The sequence below is a fragment of the Amblyraja radiata genome, chromosome 10 (genome assembly GCF_010909765.2).
Source record: "Amblyraja radiata isolate CabotCenter1 chromosome 10, sAmbRad1.1.pri, whole genome shotgun sequence".
In the NCBI taxonomy this organism is placed as follows: Eukaryota; Metazoa; Chordata; class Chondrichthyes; order Rajiformes; family Rajidae; genus Amblyraja; species Amblyraja radiata.
In genome coordinates, this window is record NC_045965.1 from 42,485,253 (window position 1) to 42,506,621 (window position 21,369).

The 21,369-nt window shown below is 42.7% G+C and overlaps 1 protein-coding gene across 9 annotated transcripts in view; it reads right to left on the minus strand.

Moving 5' to 3' along the window:
* Positions 1-21,369, minus strand: part of mast2 (microtubule associated serine/threonine kinase 2) — a 349,172-nt gene that overhangs the window by 148,720 nt on the left and 179,083 nt on the right. The window contains exon 1 of one of the 9 annotated variants that reach the window (XM_033028665.1): positions 126-305. The exons of the other annotated variants lie outside the window; for them this stretch is intronic. Coding sequence (XP_032884556.1) covers positions 126-199 — 74 coding nt within the window. The 5' untranslated portion in view covers positions 200-305. Of the gene's footprint in view, positions 1-125; positions 306-21,369 lie in introns of those variants that run through there. 9 annotated transcript variants of the gene reach the window in all.

Below are 21,369 nucleotides of genomic sequence, written 5' to 3' on the forward strand. Positions count from 1 at the left end.
TCAGTAAGAAGACTTGCACAATTTTTTGGGATGCAGGCACACGACGATCGCACTTACATTATTTCTGTGACACAGGAATGCAGCTTTGACAGAATTACAGCAGAATGGAGGATAAAAGACAGTACCTTTTAGAACGTCGGAGCATGCTTGTGTCCGGCATAGAGAAATTGGAGAGCAGAGTCCAAAAAGAGTCAGACATGTTCCTTTATACTTGTCATGGCTGCAGAATATGGTACTTGCTAACCACTGAGAGCTCAGCGTTTCCCTCTGGACTGCAAGGTTATTCCATTAAGGTTAGTCAGAAAGGCACAGTCTGTGCTGCCTGCTCTGCTTTCTACTGATTATGCCTGGCTTTCTATGCATGTGCAGGTAATGGCAATTCAAGCTGGACTGGCTGCATTTTCATAGGCTTTGTTAATGCACTGCAACAAAGTCATTTAAGACCATAGGTTCAACTGCTGCTACATTAACCGTTCAACTTTATTTTTGGTCAAACCTGTTTAAAAAAAATCAGTTGATATTCATATATTCCGTCTGATCTAAGCACCGAATACTATTCTTCCAGAATTTGCAGGAACTAGTGCTAACATAATTAACAACAACATACATTAGCATGGGATTACTCTAATATTCGAGGCTCAGGGAGAATGAAAAATGAATATATAAATTAAACACTTTTTCTTTTATAGTGTAGTGGTGAATGGTCTTGAGGGTTTGTTTTAGTTTATAAAATCTGACCAGATCTGTTTAGAAAGAAAACATACACAGGATTTAAAGGGATGATTGTAGCCAGTCAAATAAAAATATTAGAAACGGGAGAAAATCTGTGCTTATGGAGATTGAATAACATCGCAAGGAAACTAATTCCATGGTGCAGGGTTTCCACTGCAGGTTCGAAACCACAAAATGTGTTTATCTACGTACTGCACAACAAATTTATTTAACACATAACGTTGCTTGTTCTAAAGTATACCTGGATAAGCATCAAATCAAACCCGACAGTTAAGGCAGAGGAGCGCAGAGAATGGATATGCACTCGGGATTGTGATATTATACCGATTACAGAAACATGCATCAGAGATGAGCAGGACTGGCAACTCACTGTTCTGAGTGTAGAAGCAACATGCGTGATTCAGATGGACACGGGCAAGGAGAAAGAACGATTAGGGAGAACAATTAGGCGGAATTCAGAAAGGATATTCCTGGGGGAGTGTCCAGTGAGGGTACAAGGGTGAAATTTAGGAGTAAAAAGACATTGATGACTTTTATGAAATTATACTATAAATCAGAGTGAATTAGAGATGGAAATATGAAATATATAGGGAAGTCACAGCGAGCTGGAGGAATAATAAGGTTTTAATAGTAGGTAATATGAACTTCCCTGATTTTGACTGGGATAGACATAGTGCGAAGGAATTAGATGGGACAGAATTTAAGTGTGTCCCGGAAAGTCTTCACAAGCATGTGTAGATGACCCGAAGAGAGAGCAGGCAACACTTGACTTCCTCGTGAGAAACAAAGCTGGCCAAGTGGCCTAAATGGGGGAACATTTGGGTCAGTGACCGTAATTCAATCAGTTAACTATAAAAAAAGTTTTGGAAAAAGATAGAACTGATCTCTATGTAAATGTCCTAAATTGGGTCACAGCCAATTTTGATGGCAATAGAAAGGAACTTGCAATGGTTCATTGGGAGAGATTGTTAGCTGATAAGGGACATTGAGGATTATAATAGCGGGAGAGTTCAGGGTCAACAGATTCTTGTGAGAATGGAGGGCAAGGCTGGCATGAGTAGGGAGCCCTGGCAGATAAGGATATTGAGGCTCTGGTGCATTAAAAAAAAGGAGGCATATGACATGGATAGAGGCATCAGGGATCAAACAAATCTCTTGTGAACATGTAAGCAGAAAATCAGCAAGGCAAAAAAAGAGATACAAAAAAAGGGTTGCATCCTTAATGTTGCATCTTTATTTAAGAAGATCTGCAAGATCAAGCCAGGAATTACACTCAGATGAGCCTTACATTGGCGATCAGTATGTTACTAAAGGGGATTCAGAGAGACAAAATCTACCTGCATTTGGAATGGCAAAAATTGGATATTGGACACGGCTTTGAGTGGGAAGTCATGTCTTCTGAATTTATTCGTGTTTTTTTGAAAAGGTGAAACAGAATCGAGGAAGGCAGGACAGTAGCTGTCTATATGAACTTTAACAAAGCTTTAGAAAAGGTCCCACATGGCAGACTGGAAGGTGAGAACACATGGGATCTCAGGATGAGCTCGCCATTAAAATACAAAATTGGCTTGGTGGAAGGAGTCAGAGGATTGTACTGGAGAATTATTTTCCCCCCAGATTCGAGGTTTGAGACCAGGAGTGTGCAACAGGGATCAGTGCTGAGAACCCAATTATTTGTCATATATGTAAAATTGAATGAGAACGCGGGTGGCATCATTAGCAAGTTTGCTGATAACTCCAAAATTGGTGTTGTGGTGGATGGTGAAAATCATTGTCTAAGGCTACAACTGGATCCAGAAAGTGGTCAAAGGAATGGCAGCCAGAATTCAACTCAGATCAGTATGTGATGCATTTTGGTAAATTAAACCTGGGAAGGATATACACATTAAACAACCATATCCTGGGGGGTGTGGTAGAACAGAGACTGAAAGAAATACAAAACAATACAAAGTTTGGAGTAACTCAGCAGATCAAACAGCATCTAACATGGACAGGTGACGTTTTGGGTCATGATCCTTCTTCAAACAGTCTGAAGAAGGATCTCAGCTGGAAATGTCACCTATCCATCTTCTACAGTGATGCTACCTGGCCTGCTGTGTTACTCCAGCACTTTGTGCCCTTTTGTGTGTAAACCAACATCTGCAGTTGCTTGTTCTACACTGAGAGATGCAAGTACATAATTCCCTGAAAATGATAACACAAGTAGACAAAGTCATGAGGAAGGCATCTGGTGCACTTGTCTTCTTTGGCAGGAACCTTGTGTACATGAATTGGGACATCACGTTACAGCTGTACAAGTTGTTAGTGAGATACTGAGTACAAGAGAGGACGCAGAAAAGATTTACAAGAATGGTGCTGGACTAGAGGGTTTGAGTTATAAAGAGAGACAGGGTAGACTGGTACAGTTTTTCCTTGAGCAAAGGAGACCGAAGGGTGAACTTAGAGGTATATGAAATCATGATGAATGGCCACAGACTTTATCCAAGGGTAGAGGAATCTAATATTGAAGGTCATAGGTTTAGGTGAGAGGGAAATATTTAAAGGGAAGAATAAATGGTGGTAGGTGTATGTTGATAGAGGAAGTAGTTGAGGCTGATACAAAAGCAACATTTAAAACAGTTGGACAGGTTCATGGATAGAGAACTTTTAGAGGGATAAGGGCCAAACGCAGGCAAATAGGACTAGCTCAAGAAGACAGCCTTGTAAGCATGGGTGAGTTGGCCCAAAGGACTTGTTTCCATGCTATTTCACTCTGCAAATAGGAGACTATATGACAACAATGCCTCGTCATTTGTATTTTCAGTGGGGCAAGGGAATCAATTTCAAAGTACAAAAGAAAAATATTATAAGCACAATGGGCTGGAAATGCTGGAGTAGGATGGGCAATAACCTTTTGAATCTTTAAATATCAAATTTCTGTAAAGGTCAATAGAATTACATGTTTTACATGGCATATTGCACATAAGCTTTGTGGATTTATTTTATGCAACTGTTGATACTTCAGGACAGTCAATTTTAGCACAAAAAGGTATACGATATTTTTCTATTCAGCTGCACAAAGGAGAATTAAAACAACCAACTAACAAATCGTTTGTGAAATCAACAAAAAGGTTACACATACAAAGGTATTCAAAAATCATTGCCCCAAAGGATTCTAATGCGCAAAACAAAGACTCATGTGTTGAAATAGGCACGAAAATGGTTGATTCTATTAAAGTTCACCAACTGAGGAAAACAAGTGCTTTGTATCTGCTCAATGTTGGCTGGCAAAATATACTATTTAAAGCTGTGTTCTTATAATTAAATGTACTCCAAGTACAAACACAAAAACCTTGAGATAAAGATTGCCGTTCCAATTGAGGTATGGAAAAAATCCCCTCCCTTCAAAAGGGAAAGTGTACAAGATGTACATGTGGCATCTACATCTGAATTTCCAAACATGGAAAATGTAAAAGCAGCAAAAATACAGCAAGGAACAAGAAACAGAAAATTATAGCAACAGTAAACTTGCTTCAAACTTACAAGTCTGGCTGAGGCTGTATTCCATGATTGAAAGTAAGAGGTTACAGACTATGCTTAAAGCAGTGGTTCTTAACCTTTTTGGCTCCACGACCACATCAGACATTCTTGGTCAGTACCGTGACCCCCCCCCCAAACAAAAATTGGAAAGAAAAAATAGCCCGATTTATTAAAACATGTCAATGGGATGGCTGAAATTGCTTCACAGCCATCAGGCGATCAAAACGAGGACGAATGCTCGACAGGGAACACCTCATGTCAGCGTTGATCACAAGCCTATTGCATGCCTTCGTTTTCAGAGTTACCATGGTTGAGAATCCAGCCTCACAGCGATAGGTTGAGGGGGACTGGACCAATAGGGTCAGAGCCCTCTTCGAAAGAACAGGACAGTCCTTCACTTTCAGCCAAAATGTGGCAAGCTCTTGTTCCATGAAGTCACTCTTGAGCTGCGCATCTTGATGAATTCAGTTAAATTCAACCTTCGCAGCCACGTCAGTATTGCTGATAGCACTGTCTTCAACGGAAAAGGGTCGGACGATCCACTCATCACGAGAGCGGTTGTCCAGTCCGGAGAAGTAACATTCGATGGCTTCACTAATTGCCAGAAGGTGCGTTGAGATCTCCTCGTGGAAGTGGCATTCAGCATCTGGCGTAGCATCCAGGAGAGTCGTCATCTCAGGGAAGATAGTCATGTCACCGTCCTGGACTCTTCTCTGGTAAAGGTGAAACTTCCTCCTGAACGCTGCCACTTTGTCACGAGCCGTGTGTAGCATTGAGAGGTTTCCTTGAAGTGACAGGTTCAAGGAATTCACCTCGGCGAGAAAGTCAGCCAAGTAAGCAACCTTCATCACGAACAGTTCATCCTGCATCTTTTCATGAAGCTGATTCTGCTTCTCGGTACACCCTCTCTCCAAGAACAGCACTATTTCCTCTCGAAGTTTAATCACACAATTGAGAACTTTACCACGCGAAAGCCAGCGCACCTCTGTGTGGAATATCAGAACAGTGAAATTGGTGCCCGTTTATTCACAAATCGCTCTGAAGATTCTTGAGTTTGTTGCGCTCCCTCGGATGTGGTTCACAATCTTCATCACATCTGAAAGCACTTCTGGAAGACCAGGAGGGAGAGTCTTCATCGCTAAAGCATGGCGATGTATCATGCAGTGGGTAAAGGAGACATGGGGAGTGACATCCTTCACAAAGGCTTTGAGGCCAGATCTGCTTCCGACCATGTGCCCCATCTGTACAAACCCCCAACAAATCATTCCCAGCCAAGCTCATGTTTGATGAGGGCTTCCAGCATTCTGAACACATCTTCTCTCCGAATGGTAGTGGCCAATGGCTCAGAGAACAGGTGCTCCTCCTTCATGGCTTCTCCGTCGAGGTAACGAATGTAGACTAGCAGTTGGGAACATGAGGCAACATCTGTTGACTCGTCCAGTTGCAGTGAATACACTGGACTGCTCTTCACAGCGCTCACTACTTGCAGCAAAATATCATTACTCATATACGAGATTCGACTTTTGACTGTGTCATTCGAAATGGAAATCTGGCAGAACTTGTTTGACTGCTGTTCCCCCAGCACCAACTTCGATGCTTCAAGAAGGCATGGCTTGATAAGCTCTTCAGCGATGGTGTGAGGTTTCTTAGTCTGTGCGATTCGATAAGCAATCCGGTATGAAGCCTCCAGCGCTGCTTCATTTAGACGAGCGCATTGACCCGTCGAATCGATGCGGGAACCATTGAGTGAGGCTTCTGTTTGTTTTTCCACGCCCTTCCCCGCCAGGTCGCTGTGACAAGACTCCAAATAGATCTTCAGTTTGCTGGGATTCATGCGCTCGTGGCTCAAAATCTTGGCACAGATAGCATATTGTGGCTTGACCATGGATTTTTGAACAATGCTTGTGAAGCCGAACTTGAGAAATGCTTCACTATACGTGCGCTTCTTGGCAGACATGGTTCGCAACGCACAGTTTGTGTGCGTATACGTACACGCATACACAAACAAAATACTGTGTGTGGTATGTACCTTTGTTAGGTTCCTAAAAATGGGCTCAACAAATTGATATGTTATTTATAACCCCATGACCCCCGGAAAAACCCCAAACAACCTCCATGGGGGTCATGACCCCCAGGTTAAGAACCGCTGGCTTAAAAGGACTGCTCGGATTTTGCTCCATTTCAGTCTAATGCCCGAATTTCATCTGGAGGGATGAATAAATTAAAAACCTTTTTAATTAGTCTATTTTTCAAATTGGTTCAGAGCTCATTTTGGCTGTTTGCCTTTCTTCTGTGATTTAGTCTACACCAATGCGTCCACTGGAGGTGGTTTCCATCAGCAATCTTGAATCCTTCCCAAACAACTCAGTGCCAAAAGGACTTGAGTCTTTTGTGCAGACCAGAAATTTTAAAGCAATTTATTAGTCTATTTCGGTTCTGTTTAAAGATACTAAAGAACAAATATTATTTTGCTAAGTTTTAAGAGTTGGGCCAGATCATGCCAGTCCAGTCTTCATATCAGAATCACTGAGGTCTGTTCATGCCTGTATGTATCGGAGATGGATGTGTGGGGCTTATGTAGCTTCCCATCCCAGAAGGTAGCATGTGGCCCGCAGTGCTAGAGATTTAAGTGCTGCAATGAGCAGTTTCTACCTCTAAAAGGTCCCTGGCAGTTTCTGACAGTCGACAAAGTTGCGGCCAGGGTTTAGGCAGTCGTAAAAGTTGTCATAAATTTTAAGAGGCTCCGACAAAGACATTTATAAAACATTAAAATCAGCATATGTGATTAAACATTATTTCATGCACAAAAGAATTTAATGCTGTAAATTAAAGTGAAATAATGAAAGCAACAGCATATCTTTCTCTTTCCTCAAAAATTCCCATTAATCTCTGAAACCTGATACAAGGAACCACATCCCCCGCAAAAAGCTGAAGACAGAGCTTCAATGCTGCACTGTTGCAATGGAGCAATATGATAGATTTGGCTTTCTAAATCAGTTAACAAGTCCCTGATTCCTGCATTTCATGGCATACAGATCTTAATTCAACCTCAATGATTGTGGTGCAGCGATAAAGTTGCTGCCTTACAGCGCCAGAGACCCACGTTCGATCCTGACTTTACGGATTTTGTACCACGTGGGTTTTCTCCGTGTGCTCCAGTTTCTGCCGTCACTCAAGATGTGCAGGTTTGTAGCTTTATTGCCGTTGGTAAATTATTCAATTGTTCCAAGTGTACAGGATAGTGCTAGGGTATGGGAAATTGATGGTCAGCATGGACTAGGTGGGCCAAAGGGCCTGTTTCTGTGCTGTAACTCAATAGGATAAAGAATGGCAGTAGTTCCTAACAATGGAACTCGTGATTTTGAAAATGACATCAAAGATAAAAAATAGTTCCATTAATTTAAATACAAATAACTCCAACTACATGTAGATACAAGGAACTCAGATGCTGATGTACAAATAAAGTCACAAACTGCTGGAGTAACTCAGCAGGTCAGGCATCATCTCTGGAGAAAATGCATAGATAACATTTCAGGTTGGGATCCTTCTTCAGATTGATTGTAGTTGTGCAAGGGGAGGAAGAAAGTTGGAAGAAATGCAAGGACAGGACAAAGCCTGGCAAATGACAGTGAGGGAGGGGATCTCATTGAAACATATAAGATTGTTAAGGGCTTGGACATGCTAGAGGCAGGAAACATGTTCCCGATGTTGGGTGAGTCCAGAACCAGGGGCCACAGTTCAAGAATAAGGAGTAAGCCATTTAGAACGGAGACGAGGAAACACTTTTTCTCACAGACAGTGGTGAGTCTGTGGAATTCCCTGCCTCAGAGGGCGGTGGAGGCAGGTTCTCTGGATGCTTTCAAGAGAGAGCTAGATAGGGCTCTTAAAAATAGCAGAGTCAGGGGATATGGGGAGAAGGCAGGAATGGGGTACTGATTGTGGAAGATCAGCCATGATCACATTGAATGGCGGTGCTGGCTCGAAGGTCCAAATGGCCTACTTCGGCACCTATTGTCTATTGGGAGGTTTTTATTAAATAGGGTGAAAGTTGGACAAAGACCAGGGATGAAGAGACAAAAATAATGAGATTAGGTCATAAGTGCGAAATGCAAAGTCATAGGAAGGAAAATAGGTAAAGGGGCAGGGGTAGAGGGAAGGGGCAAAATGGGTGTGAATCCAGTTGAGGCACGGGGAAGCATGGGGGGGGGGGGTGTGTAAAGTAGGTTTTAGTGGGTTAGCTACCTGAAATCAGAGCATTCTTTGTTAGCTACCCAAGTGGAATGAGCTGTCCCTCCAGGTTTTATTTTTCTCTCCTTGGATATTTACCAGTTCAGATGTCTGGAAACTGCACACAAATCAGCTGGCTCGACTACGATTTGCACTGAAAAGCATGTGCTGTACTATCCTTTTCAATACTGGATATAGATGGAAAATCAAGGAAGCCATCTTCTGAGCAGCATGATGCAGGAAAAGCTGCCATCTTATAGCTCCAAGAACCTGAATTCAGTGCTGATCTCAGGTGCTGTGCGCATGGAAATTGTATGTTCTCTGTGATCATGTGGGATTCCCCTGGGGCCTCTAGTTTACTTCCATATCGTTAGAAAGAATGTGCTGGTTGGGTAGATTAATCGACTACAGTAAATTATTCCTAGCCAAGGCAGATGGTGGAGAATCTGGAGTAAGTCAATGAGCATGTGAAATATAATAGGTTGCAGGTAAATAGATGAGGCAATGAGATTGATAGGATTCCTCTGACAGTCAGCATAGACTTGATGTGTTAAATATCTGTTTTCTATGTCATAAGGAAATACTGAATTTTAATTGAAACATTCAGAGTGTGACTTCCTGACAGTTCTGTGTTTTGAATGCAATTGAAATTTAAATTGATGAATGGCTCAAAAGAACTACCATGCTATATTAAAAATATTTAAAACGTCCCTCTACAATACCACCAGAATTGGAGTAAAACCTAGACAATTTTCATGTGGTTGCTTCACAATATGAAATTATATATTCACAGGGTACCAGAATTTGTTAGATCGTTACATTATCAACAATCAGTCCAGGGGTGCCGCAACATCAATAATGATGCTACAATCTTTATGCCACCCTGCTGTTTTGAATTTGCCATTGTATTTATTGTGATTTCTATCATTATCATGTGCTCTGTGAGCTCCATGCAAATAAGGAATTTCATTGCACCCTAGTGTTTATGATAATAAACCAATGTGAATCTGAATGACTGAATGCAAGTTACTATGTTTGACAACAGTGTAAGGCAGAATGGTGAACTGAGTAATGATTAGAAAAGTACATTTAAAATGAAAATGATTCCAGATTCTATTGTGTCACTTTATCTGGGAAACCACTACTAGATGGAAACTACACTTTGATAAGCTTGCCATTCTGATCAGTTCTTGAGGGTGGGAAGTTAACAGATAGTAGTCAACTTGTTTGATTTAGACTTTTCGGAGTCCATGAAGGTCGTCAGGTCACATAAATCCTGTTCACCATTAGGTCACACTAAATTTGTCAGCCGTCAGTGTTAATTTATTAATGCTGTTTGTCGGGTCACCAAGGTTAGCTCCGAGGCTCTTCTATGAATTGGGCAATAGGATACTTTACATCCACTGGAGGGTGCAGAGGAGACAGAAATTTAAAAAATCTCAAATGAATATTAGTACCTCTTGTCCTACATGCATTCTACTCAGCCTCCACTTCCGATGTTTTTTTTTATAGCCACGTCCTTAAATTCTTTCACCAAGGCATCCAATGAGGCAATATCCTCCTTCAGAATCTTGGTCTGAATACAATAATACCCTTTAATTCCTACAAATATCGATTAATTTTACTGCTATGTCATACTTCAATTCCCATTGTTTAAGAACCACTGTGCCATAGATTTCCTTCTGGATGCCTTGCCTTAAATTGATGTCATTATCAACATATCATTGGGACAGGATCCTTTTACTGTTAACACTCTGGTCTCTGGTGGACAGTTAACAATTCCCATACCTATTGGATACATACATAATCTGGGTAGATGCAAGTTATATTACTTGCAAGACGGTGAATTTTTAGGCATTACAGTAATGCATGCAAGGAGAATAGGCTGAAATGGTGCGCAAGAGGATGAGGGGTGTTCTTATAGAGATGAAAAAGATCATGAGAGGAATAGATTGGGTAAATGCACAAGAGTCTTTTACCCACAGTCGGGGAATCAAGAACCAAAGGCCATAGGTTAAAGGTGAGGGGCAACTTTCTTTTCAGGGGTAGTAGGTATTTGGAATGAGCTGCTGGAAGAGGTAATTGAGCAAAATTAAAGAAACATTTAGACAGGTGCATGGATAGGATAGGTTTAGAGGGATAAAGGGGCTGTCCCACTTGGGTGACCTAATTGAAGAGTTTAGAAGAGTTTAGGAGAGTTTGAGAAAATGGCATGTTGAAGACCTCCTTCGACTATGTAGAAGACCTCCTTCGACCTTCTTCGACCTCCTTCGACTATGTTGAAGACTTGCTTCAACTAGCTACGACTAACCGGGAAAATTGGATACCGAATAGTGGAGAGTGAAGACGACCTCCTTCAACCTCCCTTCGACTATGATGAAGACTATCTACGACTATTTCGACTACCCTCGATTACCTATGACTAACATGCCGACCTACTACGACTAAACCTACAAGTAAAAAAAATATAGACTTTTTCCATGTCGACCGTTTTTTACTTGTGGGCATTTTTCTACATGTTGATAAATACGGCCCTACCTAGCTACAATACAATACAATACAATACAATACAATTAAATTTATTGTCATTTGGACCCCTTGAGGTCCAAACGAAATGTCGTTTCTGCAGCCATACATTACAAAACAAAAAGACCCGAGACACAACACAGTTTACACAATCATCCATCACATCGCTGTGATGGAAGGCAAAAAAAAATTATCTCTCCACTGCACTCTCCCCCCCCGATGTCAGAGTCAGAGTCAAAGTCAAAGCCCCTGGCTGGCGATGGCGATTGTCCCGCGGCCATTAAAGCCACGCCGGGTGATGCAAGGTAGCGCACCGGGTCTTGGTGTTAGAGCACCCGGCGGGAGCTCACAAAGTCCCGCGGCCATTCCAAGCCGCACGGGGCGATGCTGTAAGGCCCCGCTCAGGTGCTCTTCAACCCCGCAACTCGGGCGGGAGAAGTCGCCGTTGCGGAAGCCCCGAAAAACGGTCTCCCAGCAGGGACCCGCGGGCTCCCGGCGTTGCCGTCCGCCAAACCCGCAGTTGCAGCCTCCGAATCTCCGGGGGTCGGGTCGCAGCAGCGTCCACCACAGCTCCACCCGCTCCGGACTCGGCCAGCCCCATGACGGTGAGTAGTCGGCAGCTCCGCGACTGGAGCCCCAGGTCGTTCCTGTTAGAGGCCGCTCCACGTTGCAGCCCCAACGACAACGGAGATCCGACAAAGAAAAGGTCGGGTCTCCCGTGCAGGGGAAAGATTTTAAAGTTACCCCCTCCCCCCCACCCCACCCCCACCCCCACACACACATACCCCAACAAAAAAAAATAACAAAAACTACATAAAAACGAGACAAAAAATAATAAAACACAGACGGACTGCAGAGGCTGCTGCTGACGAGAGTCGCGCCGCCGCCTAGCTGAGGCCTCAAGTACATGGGGACTACTCTCGAGCATGAAGGAGAGTTACAAAGACCTCCTACGACCTCGTGTCAACCATGCTGCGAGTATGAGTCGAATGCAAACTCACCAGAACTCGCGGATTAGGTCGCCCAAGTGGGACAGCCCCTTAAGGGCCAAACACATGCAGATGGGACTAGTGTAAATGAGGCATGTTGCTCGGCATGAGAAAGTTGGGCCGAAGGGCCTGCTTCCATGCTGCATGATCCTATGACCCCAAATCTCCTCAGCTTTGATTGTTTCTCCATCAAACTTTGTCAACATCCACATTCACCACAAAACCAGCCATATTGCTATTTCACAAAGCTTACCCAAAGACATCCATCCTACGGGAGGTATAGTAAACTGTCTTTTTTGTCTTTCAGCTGCAATTTTCTGTATTTCTGTATGATTTATGATACCTGCTCTGGTTCACCTTTCAGTTTTAATGGATTCTTAAGGCAAAATATGTCACATTAAAAATTGAAAAGGTTCGACTACTGGTTCTTAATATACTATGTTGGATGTGCAAAAATGAAGGCTAAGTCACGATAAATTTTCAAGGACAAAAAGCTGAAAGCAAATCACATGCCTGTGCTCCAATTTAAATTCCCATCCCCAGTGGCCCTTGTGTGGTGAGCTGCCTTCTTTAACTGCTGCAGTCTTTGAGGTGTAGATACACCCACAATGTTGTTGGGGTATTCCAGCATTGTAATCCAGCGCAATGTGACCACCAGGGGCAACGGGGAGATGGCCGCCCTGCCGGCACTGTTCGTTTTTTCATTATTTTTGTTATTTTTTAGTGTGTTAAAAGTTTATTTAAATGTTCTTCGGTTTGTTTTATGTGGGGGAGGAGGGAGGGGATCGGGGGAAACTTTTTTTCAAGTTCTTACCTTGCCGGAGATGTGATTATTTTTCGGATCACATTCTCCGGGCTCTGCAGCCTACCATCGATGGAGCTGGAAGCCTCCTCGGACTGTAGTGAGCCCCACCGCGGGGCGCGGATTTAACATCGGAGCTTATCCCTTGCCTGGGATTTCTCCCACCGCGACCACCGCGGACTTTACCATCAAAAGCTCGCAGTCTTCGGGAGAGGCTGTGTCGGGAGCTTCAACATCGCGGAAGGTTCGACCAGCCCCGACGCGAGGTTCGATCGCCCGGCACGGGGGAGCTGACATCCCTCCCTCCCCCCCCCCCGATGCGGGAGCAGATCACCTCGACGTGGAGTGCCCGAAATGCCGCCGACTACAGGAGTCAAGATCATCCCGTTAATGGGGGCTCGAGGCCCACGACTGAGGAAGAACTAAGGGAAAGGACTTGAACTTTATTTCACCTTCCATCACAGTGAGGAATGTGTAGGAGTCACTGTGGTGGATGTTCATGTTAAAATGTGTTTTTGAGTGATCTGTTGACCTCCCACACACTTGCAGTATGTGGGAGGTCAAGGACACCGCTGGTGCCTCTGGCTACTACAAATGCGAAAAGTGCATCCAGGTAGAGCTCCTGAAGGGCCGTGTTGGGGAACTGGAGAAGCAAGTGGAGTCTTTCCTCGACAAGTCCTACAGTACGATTGTTACACCTAAGGTACTGGAAGAGAGAAGGTGGGAGACAGTGAGAACGGGAGGGAAGCATGGAATGCCAACGTCCCCGGGTGTTGTACCTCTTGTGAACAGGTTCACCCACTTAGAAGCTGTCGGGACAGAAGAGGTGTTTACACTGGGCGGCGGACTGGCTTGTGATGCGAATAGGGCTGTTGAGCCAAAACCAAAAAGGCCGAAGGCAGGCAACGCCATTGTAGTCGGAGACTCCATTGTGAGAGGTACGGACAGGGGTTTCTGCGGCAACAGACGGGATGCGAGGATGGTGTGCTGCCTTCCTGGTGCCAGGATCCAGGATGTCACGGACAGAGTGCAGAAAATCCTCAAGGGCGAAGGTGAACATCCGGAAGTGGTAGTGCATGTCGGCACAAACGATGTCGGAAAGAAGGGGATGAATATTCTGCAGCGTGACTTTAGAGAGCTCGGAAAAATGCTGAAAAGCAGGACCTCCAGGGTTGTTATCTCCGGTTTGCTTCCAGTTCCTCGTGCTGGCGAGAGCAGGAACAGGGAGATACGGGACCTGAACGTGTGGCTGAGGAACTGGTGCACGGGGCAGGGATTTAGATTCTTAGATCACTGGGATCTGTTTTGGGGTAAGGGGGAACTGTACAAAAGGGACGGATTGCATCTTAACAGGTGTGGGACCAGCATTCTGGCAGGCAGGTTTGCCACTGATACACGGGTGGTTTTAAACTGAATAAGGGGGGTGGGGTGTCGAATGGGCTAGTGGAGGATGGAGTTAAAGGGAAAGGGTTTCTTAAATGTGTGAGCGTAGAGACAGAGGGGTGTAAAATGAGGGTAGAAGCAATAGGTAGCAAGGTGAAAAGTAAAAGTGGCAGGCCGGAAAATCCAGGGCAAAAATCAAAAAGGGCCACTTTTCAACAAAATTGTATAAGGGGTAAGAGTGTTGTAAAAACAAGCCTGAAGCCTTTGTGTCTCAATGCAAGGAGCATTCGTAATAAGGTGGATGAGTTGAATGTGCAGATAACTATTAATGACTATGATATAGTTGGGATCACGGAGATATGGCTCCAGGGTGACCAAGGCTGGGAGCTGAACATCCAGGGATATTCAATATTCAGGAGGGATAGAGAGAAAGGAAAAGGAGGTGGGATAGCGTTGCTGATTAGAGAGGAGATTAACGCAATGGAAAGGAAGGACATTAGTTTGCAGGATGTGGAATCGGTATGGGTAGAGCTGCGAAACACTAAGGGGCAGAAAACGCTGGTGGGTGTTGTGTACAGGCCACCTAACAGTAGTAGTGAAGTTGGAGATGGTATCAAACAGGAAATTAGAAATGCGTGCGACAAAGGCAAAACCGTTATAATGGGTTACTTAAATCTACATATAGATTGGGTGAATCAAATTGGCAGGGGTGCTGAGGAAGAGGATTTTTTGGAATGTATGCGGGATAGTTATCTAAATCAACATGTAGAGGAACCAACGAGAGAGCAGGCTATTTTAGACTGGGTATTGAGTAATGAGGAAGGGTTAGTTCGCAGTCTTGTTGTACGTGCCCCCTTGGGCAAGAGTGACCATAATATGGTTGAGTTCTTCATTAGGATGGAGAGTGACATTGTTAATTCAGAAACAATGGTTCTGAACTTAAAGAAAGGTAACTTTGAGGGTATGAGACGTGAATTGGCCAAGATTGACTGGCAATTAATTCTAAAAGGGTTGACGGTGGATATGCAATGGAAGACATTTAAAGACTGCATGGATGAACTACAAAAATTGTTCATCCCAGTTTGGCAAAAGAATAAATCAGGGAAGGTAGTGCATCCGTGGATAACAAGGGAAATCAGGGATAGTATCAAAGCGAAGGATGATACGTACAAATTAGCCAGAAAAAGCAGCATACCGGAGGACTGGGAGAAATTCAGAGACCAGCAGAGGAGGACAAAGGGCTTAATTAGGAAAGGAAAAATAGATTATGAAAGAAAACTGGCAGGGAACATAAAAACTGACTGCAAAAGTTTTTATAGATATGTGAAAAGAAAGAGATTAGTTAAAACAAATGTAGGTCCCTTGCAGTCAGAAACGGGTGAGTTGATCATGGGGAACAAGGATATGGCGGACCAATTGAATAACTACTTTGGTTCCGTCTTCACTAAGGAAGACATAAATAATCTGCCGGAAATAGCAGGGGACCGCGGGTCAAAGGAGTTGGAGGAATTGAGTGAAATCCAGGTTAGCCGGGAAGTGGTGTTGGGTAAATTAAATGGATTAAAGGCCGATAAATCCCCAGGGCCAGATAGGCTGCATCCCAGAGTACTTAAGGAAGTAGCTCCAGAAATAGTGGATGCATTAGTAATAATCTTTCAAAACTCTTTAGATTCTGTAGTAGTTCCTGAGGATTGGCGGGTAGCAAACGTAACCCCACTTTTTAAGAAGGGAGGGAGAGAGAAAACGGGGAATTACAGACCAGTTAGTCTAACATCGGTAGTGGGGAAACTGCTAGAGTCAGTTATTAAAGATGGGATAGCAGCACATTTGGAAAGTGGTGAAATCATTGGACAAAGTCAGCATGGATTTACAAAAGGTAAATCATGTCTGACGAATCTTATAGAATTTTTCGAGGATGTAACTAGTAGCGTGGATAGGGGAGAACCAGTGGATTTGGTGTATCTGGACTTCCAGAAGGCTTTCGACAAGGTCCCACATAAGAGATTAGTTTACAAACTTAAAGCACACGGCATTGGGGGTTCAGTATTGATGTGGATAGAGAACTGGCTGGCAAACAGGAAGCAAAGAGTAGGAGTAAACGGGTCCTTTTCACAATGGCAGGCAGTGACGAGTGGGGTACCGCAAGGCTCAGTGCTGGGACCCCAGCTATTTACAATATATATTAATGATCTGGATGAGGGAATTGAAGGCAATATCTCCAAGTTTGCGGATGACACTAAGCTGGGGGGCAGTGTTAGCTGTGAGAAGGATGCTAGGAGACTGCAAGGTGACTTGGATAGGCTGGGTGAGTGGGCAAATGTTTGGCAGATGCAGTATAATGTGGATAAATGTGAGGTTATCCATTTTGGTGGCAAAAACAGGAAAGCAGACTATTATCTAAATGGTGGCCGACTAGGAAAAGGGGAGATGCAGCGAGACCTGGGTGTCATGGTACACCAGTCATTGAAAGTGGGCATGCAGGTGCAGCAGGCAGTGAAGAAAGCGAATGGTATGTTAGCTTTCATAGCAAAAGGATTTGAGTATAGGAGCAGGGAGGTTCTACTGCAGTTGTACAGGGTCTTGGTGAGACCACACCTGGAGTATTGCGTACAGTTTTGGTCTCCAAATCTGAGGAAGGACATTATTGCCATAGAGGGAGTGCAGAGAAGGTTCACCAGACTAATTCCTGGGATGTCAGGACTGTCTTATGAAGAAAGACTGGATAGACTTGGTTTATACTCTCTAGAATTTAGGAGATTGAGAGGGGATCTTATAGAAACTTACAAAATTCTTAAGGGGTTGGACAGGCTAGATGCAGGAAGATTGCTCCCGATGTTGGGGAAGTCCAGGACAAGGGGTCACAGCTTAAGGATAAGGGGGAAATCCTTTAAAACCGAGATGAGAAGAACTTTTTTCACACAGAGAGTGGTGAATCTCTGGAACTCCCTGCCACAGAGGGTAGTCGAGGCCAGTTCATTGGCTATATTTAAGAGGGAGTTAGATGTGGCCCTTGTGGCTAAGGGGATCAGAGGGTATGGAGAGAAGGCAGGTACGGGATACTGAGTTGGATGATCAGCCATGATCATATTGAATGGCGGTGCAGGCTCGAAGGGCCGAATGGCCTACTCCTGCACCTAATTTCTATGTTTCTATGTCTATGTTTCTATGTTGCTTTTTATTTGTATGACTGACCTGGCCAATGAAATTCCTCGTATGTTGCAAAACATACTTGGCGAATAAAGTGTGATTCTGATTCTGATATTGCAACTGGAAGGCTACTGTATATATTGCCAAGTCAGGATAATGTGCGAGTTAGACGGCAACCTCCAAGTGTGTTTTTCCAATGCTTTTGCTGCCCCAGTCTCAGCTAGTAGAGATACTGAGTTTGGTGGATGCTGTGTAAAGATTCTTTGTGAATTTCTACAGTGCATTCTGTAGATAGTACAAACTGCTGCTACGGTACATCGGTGGTGGAGTGAGTGAATGGATGTGGATGGCATGTGTGTATTTGTGTGCTTTGAACAGACTTAAAATAACACTCAGACCCGGGAGTAAACTAACAAGCTTCTTTATTTCAGGACGCCACCTTCAGTCTCCCTTGCACGTGCGTCCTTGCACAAGACATCACATATGCTAATCATATCACATACCTAACACCCCTCCCCCTTTAACTTGGAGGCAGGTAACACCATTTCTATTACATACACCGCTCTCCTCTCCCTTTAACTTGGAGGCAGGTAATACCATTTCTATTACATATACCGTACTCCTCCCCTTTTAACTCAATTTCACCTGCACGGTATATGCTCTTTACCTAACATATCATTGATTAATACACTGTTGCAAAATGGTATTATTACATTCATCTTACAATACATCCTCATAACTGTAATAATCCTATCTAAACCAGCACTTATAATTTTTTCATTCCACCCAGCTTCCTTAAACCAAATACATTACCCCTTGCTTTATATGTTATCATTTTCCATTCCTTTATGTGTAAATTGCGAACACTTTCTAATCGCTCTAGCTCTGCCTGCATCTCTGCTTCTTCCCTTTTTAAATGTCCTAATCTAATTTGCAAATTTCTTCCTGTTCCTGATATTCTGCGTTTCATTTTCTGGTTCATGTATTTGCTTTGTTCTCCTCTTTGTAGGTGGGATCTGACCCATGGCTGCAAGTTTTCATTTTCTAGCAGCCTCCTCTGTTGTTCAATTTCCATTCACTACGTATTTATCTGCTCTTGTGGTTTAATGAGATTCTGCAATGCATAACCATTTGTCCATTGCTCAGTGAAGGAAGCTCCATGCTGGACTATAGTGAAGTGTCCTAATTGCAATCGGTCCTGCATACTTTTGTCTAGACCGACAAGCTTCATTAGACTTTTCTATTAGTAGCTTTTTACTCATTGTCACACATTTATTTAACCGTTCTTTGTATCGTTTAAGCCTTTTCTGTTGTTCATCTATTTGTCTTCTTAAGTCACCTTTCTGGCTCTTCATCAAGAAGTAGGATCTATATTGTCTTTGCAATACAACAGTGGCTTTGATTTGTGCTCTGTATAGTTTTCTTGCTTCATAAGCTAGGTAGTGAGACTGCACCATTACGGGCGCCACCCGGTGGTCAAGTGAACAGGGTGGTGAAGAAGGTCTTTGGCATGATTGCCTGCATTGGGGAGGTTATTGAGCACAAAAGTTGGGACATCATGATGCATCTATACAGGTCATTGGTGAAGTCACACTTGGAGCACTGTGTACAGTTTAGACTTCAGACATAGTGCGGAAACAGACTCTTTGGCCCACCGAGCCCACGCCAACCAGCGATCACCCAGTACACTAGCACAATCCTACACACTAGGGACAATTTACTTTTGCAGCTTTTTTTATAACCAAAGCCAATTAACCTATAAACCTGTAGGTCTTTGAAGTGTGGGAGCAAACCGTAGCAACCGGAGAAAATCCACGCGGTCACCGGGAGAATGTCCAAACTCCATATAGACAGCACCCGTAGTCAGGATTGAACTCGGGTCTCTGGCGCTATAAGACAGCAACCCTACCATTGCACCACAACTCTGGTCACCCAGTAATTGGAAGAATTACACTAAATTGCAACTTGTGTAGAAAAGACACACTCCCCATGGTTTCCATATTCTGTACTTTTTGTGACTTCGACTTCAAGTTTACAGCTGATCAATTTAAAAAAATTGGAGCAATACTGATAAAACTATATATTAGTAATGACAAGTTCATACAAGAATTTAGAATTTTATATGCACTAAACTCAGCTTAATTTTGAGCCTTAACTTGATCAGACATCGTGATAAACTCCCAAATCAGTTTGTGTATCAGTACTTGTTTGGTTGTTTTAAGTAGGAACTCACTGCCACAGTTCCCCAAGCCCAGTCATGCTAAAAGTAATATAATTGGCAGAACAGCAAGAATCTCACTTGGCATTTTGCTCCATTTAAATCAAGTAGGTAGGCATCTTTAAAAATACACACAGATGTTAATGTGTCAGGTGATTTTGGTAAAACTGCAATATTATCTATTCAACTGCCAAATCGTATGGCACATCCTGCTGCAGGGACATTTAAATATACGTTCTAAGATGGTAAAAATAAATTTCTGCACGTGAAAATTCTTCAAAATGATAAAATGAAAATTACTGTAATGAAACAGTAACTATTATTTCCCTCTTTACAAAAGCTGCCTGACCTGCTGAGTATTTCCACAATTTGCCATTATTAAAATCAGCGAAACGATCTCATTTACATTGGGTAATCTCTTGCAGTTAATAATAGTGTGTTGATGGACAGCCACCAACTGGGTCTCATCAATTACAGCTTATGCAGTGCTTGCGTTGCTAAGCAGTCGAATGGTTTTCAGATAGAAATTCTGCATTAAGATCTAATACCATAATTCAACTGTACTCTTGGAGTCATACGCCAGTTCCGATTCATGAAAGGTGTTTTACTTAACTAATAATTCAATAATTCACACAACAGTGATTAACTGTGAAGTCTGAATGTTTTACTTGTTTACCTCCAACTAATTTATGCCAACAGCTGATTGAAACTACTTTAACTCTCCACCAGTTGTTCATGTAATTAAACAACAAATGGATGCAACATTATGTAGCAATGTTACAAAATTTTGAGATTTTAAAAATCAAGTCTGCAATTTATCCCATCAGATAAAGCATAAAAATAAGTTTAATTTGACACCTAATTCACTTTCATATCTCAAGTATTTAAAAAGTTATGGCCATTTTCATACTGGGAAATGAGCATCTTGTTCCCTATTGATTTTCTATGGACATAACAAAAAAGCTGTGATCGTGAACAGTCAAAAGCCCATAACTTTCTTAAAAATTAAGAGAACTGAATGAAATTTTCAGTTATCATAGATTGAAGCATTCTGAAACAAATATAAAATTATCTTACTTGGATGACCTGAAATTAAAGCATATAATTAGTTAGTTACCTAATTGTAGCTAATTTCAGACTTCAATTACTAGATCTAAACATCTATCCATTTCTTAATAAATGATTAACATTTTTAAATAGCCTAAATGTCCAAATAATATTCACAAATAATTCACAATAAAACATGATTTTTAAATCTCATTTACATTAATTTATAGACCAAATGGAAGGAATTTAGTGTTCAATTGCTGTAAATTAAAGTCCATTAAAATTAAAACCAGCGCGTTCCTGTGAACGCGCTGGTTTAGAACGTTCACATTGCGGTAGATTTGTGCCCCAAATGCCCAGAAAAATACTGCGGGATATAATGGGCCCAAAATGAGCTACTCGCAATATTAAACTTTGTATAAAGGGATCTTTAGAAGCCCTTTTTAATGTAAAAATATACAGCCTACCTTCAATTATTTGCTTTATGAGACCCTGCGGTTGCTGGTGTTCGCGGGTTTAGAGGTTGATTTTTAAACTACTATAACTATTATACGAGGCCTTTAAAACTAATAATAGCTTTTGCGACGGGGTCTTCCAGCGATTTTTCGTTAATAATGAACTAGGCTGAACATCTTCGATTTGAACAGCCTAGAGAAAATCGCGTTTTAAACCCGCCCCCCTCTAAACGGCGCCAAAATCGCGCACACCCGCAGCGACAGATTTTCAGCGACGCTTCAGGTAGGCTTTGCAACATACCTACATTATGGTGCCCTGAAATG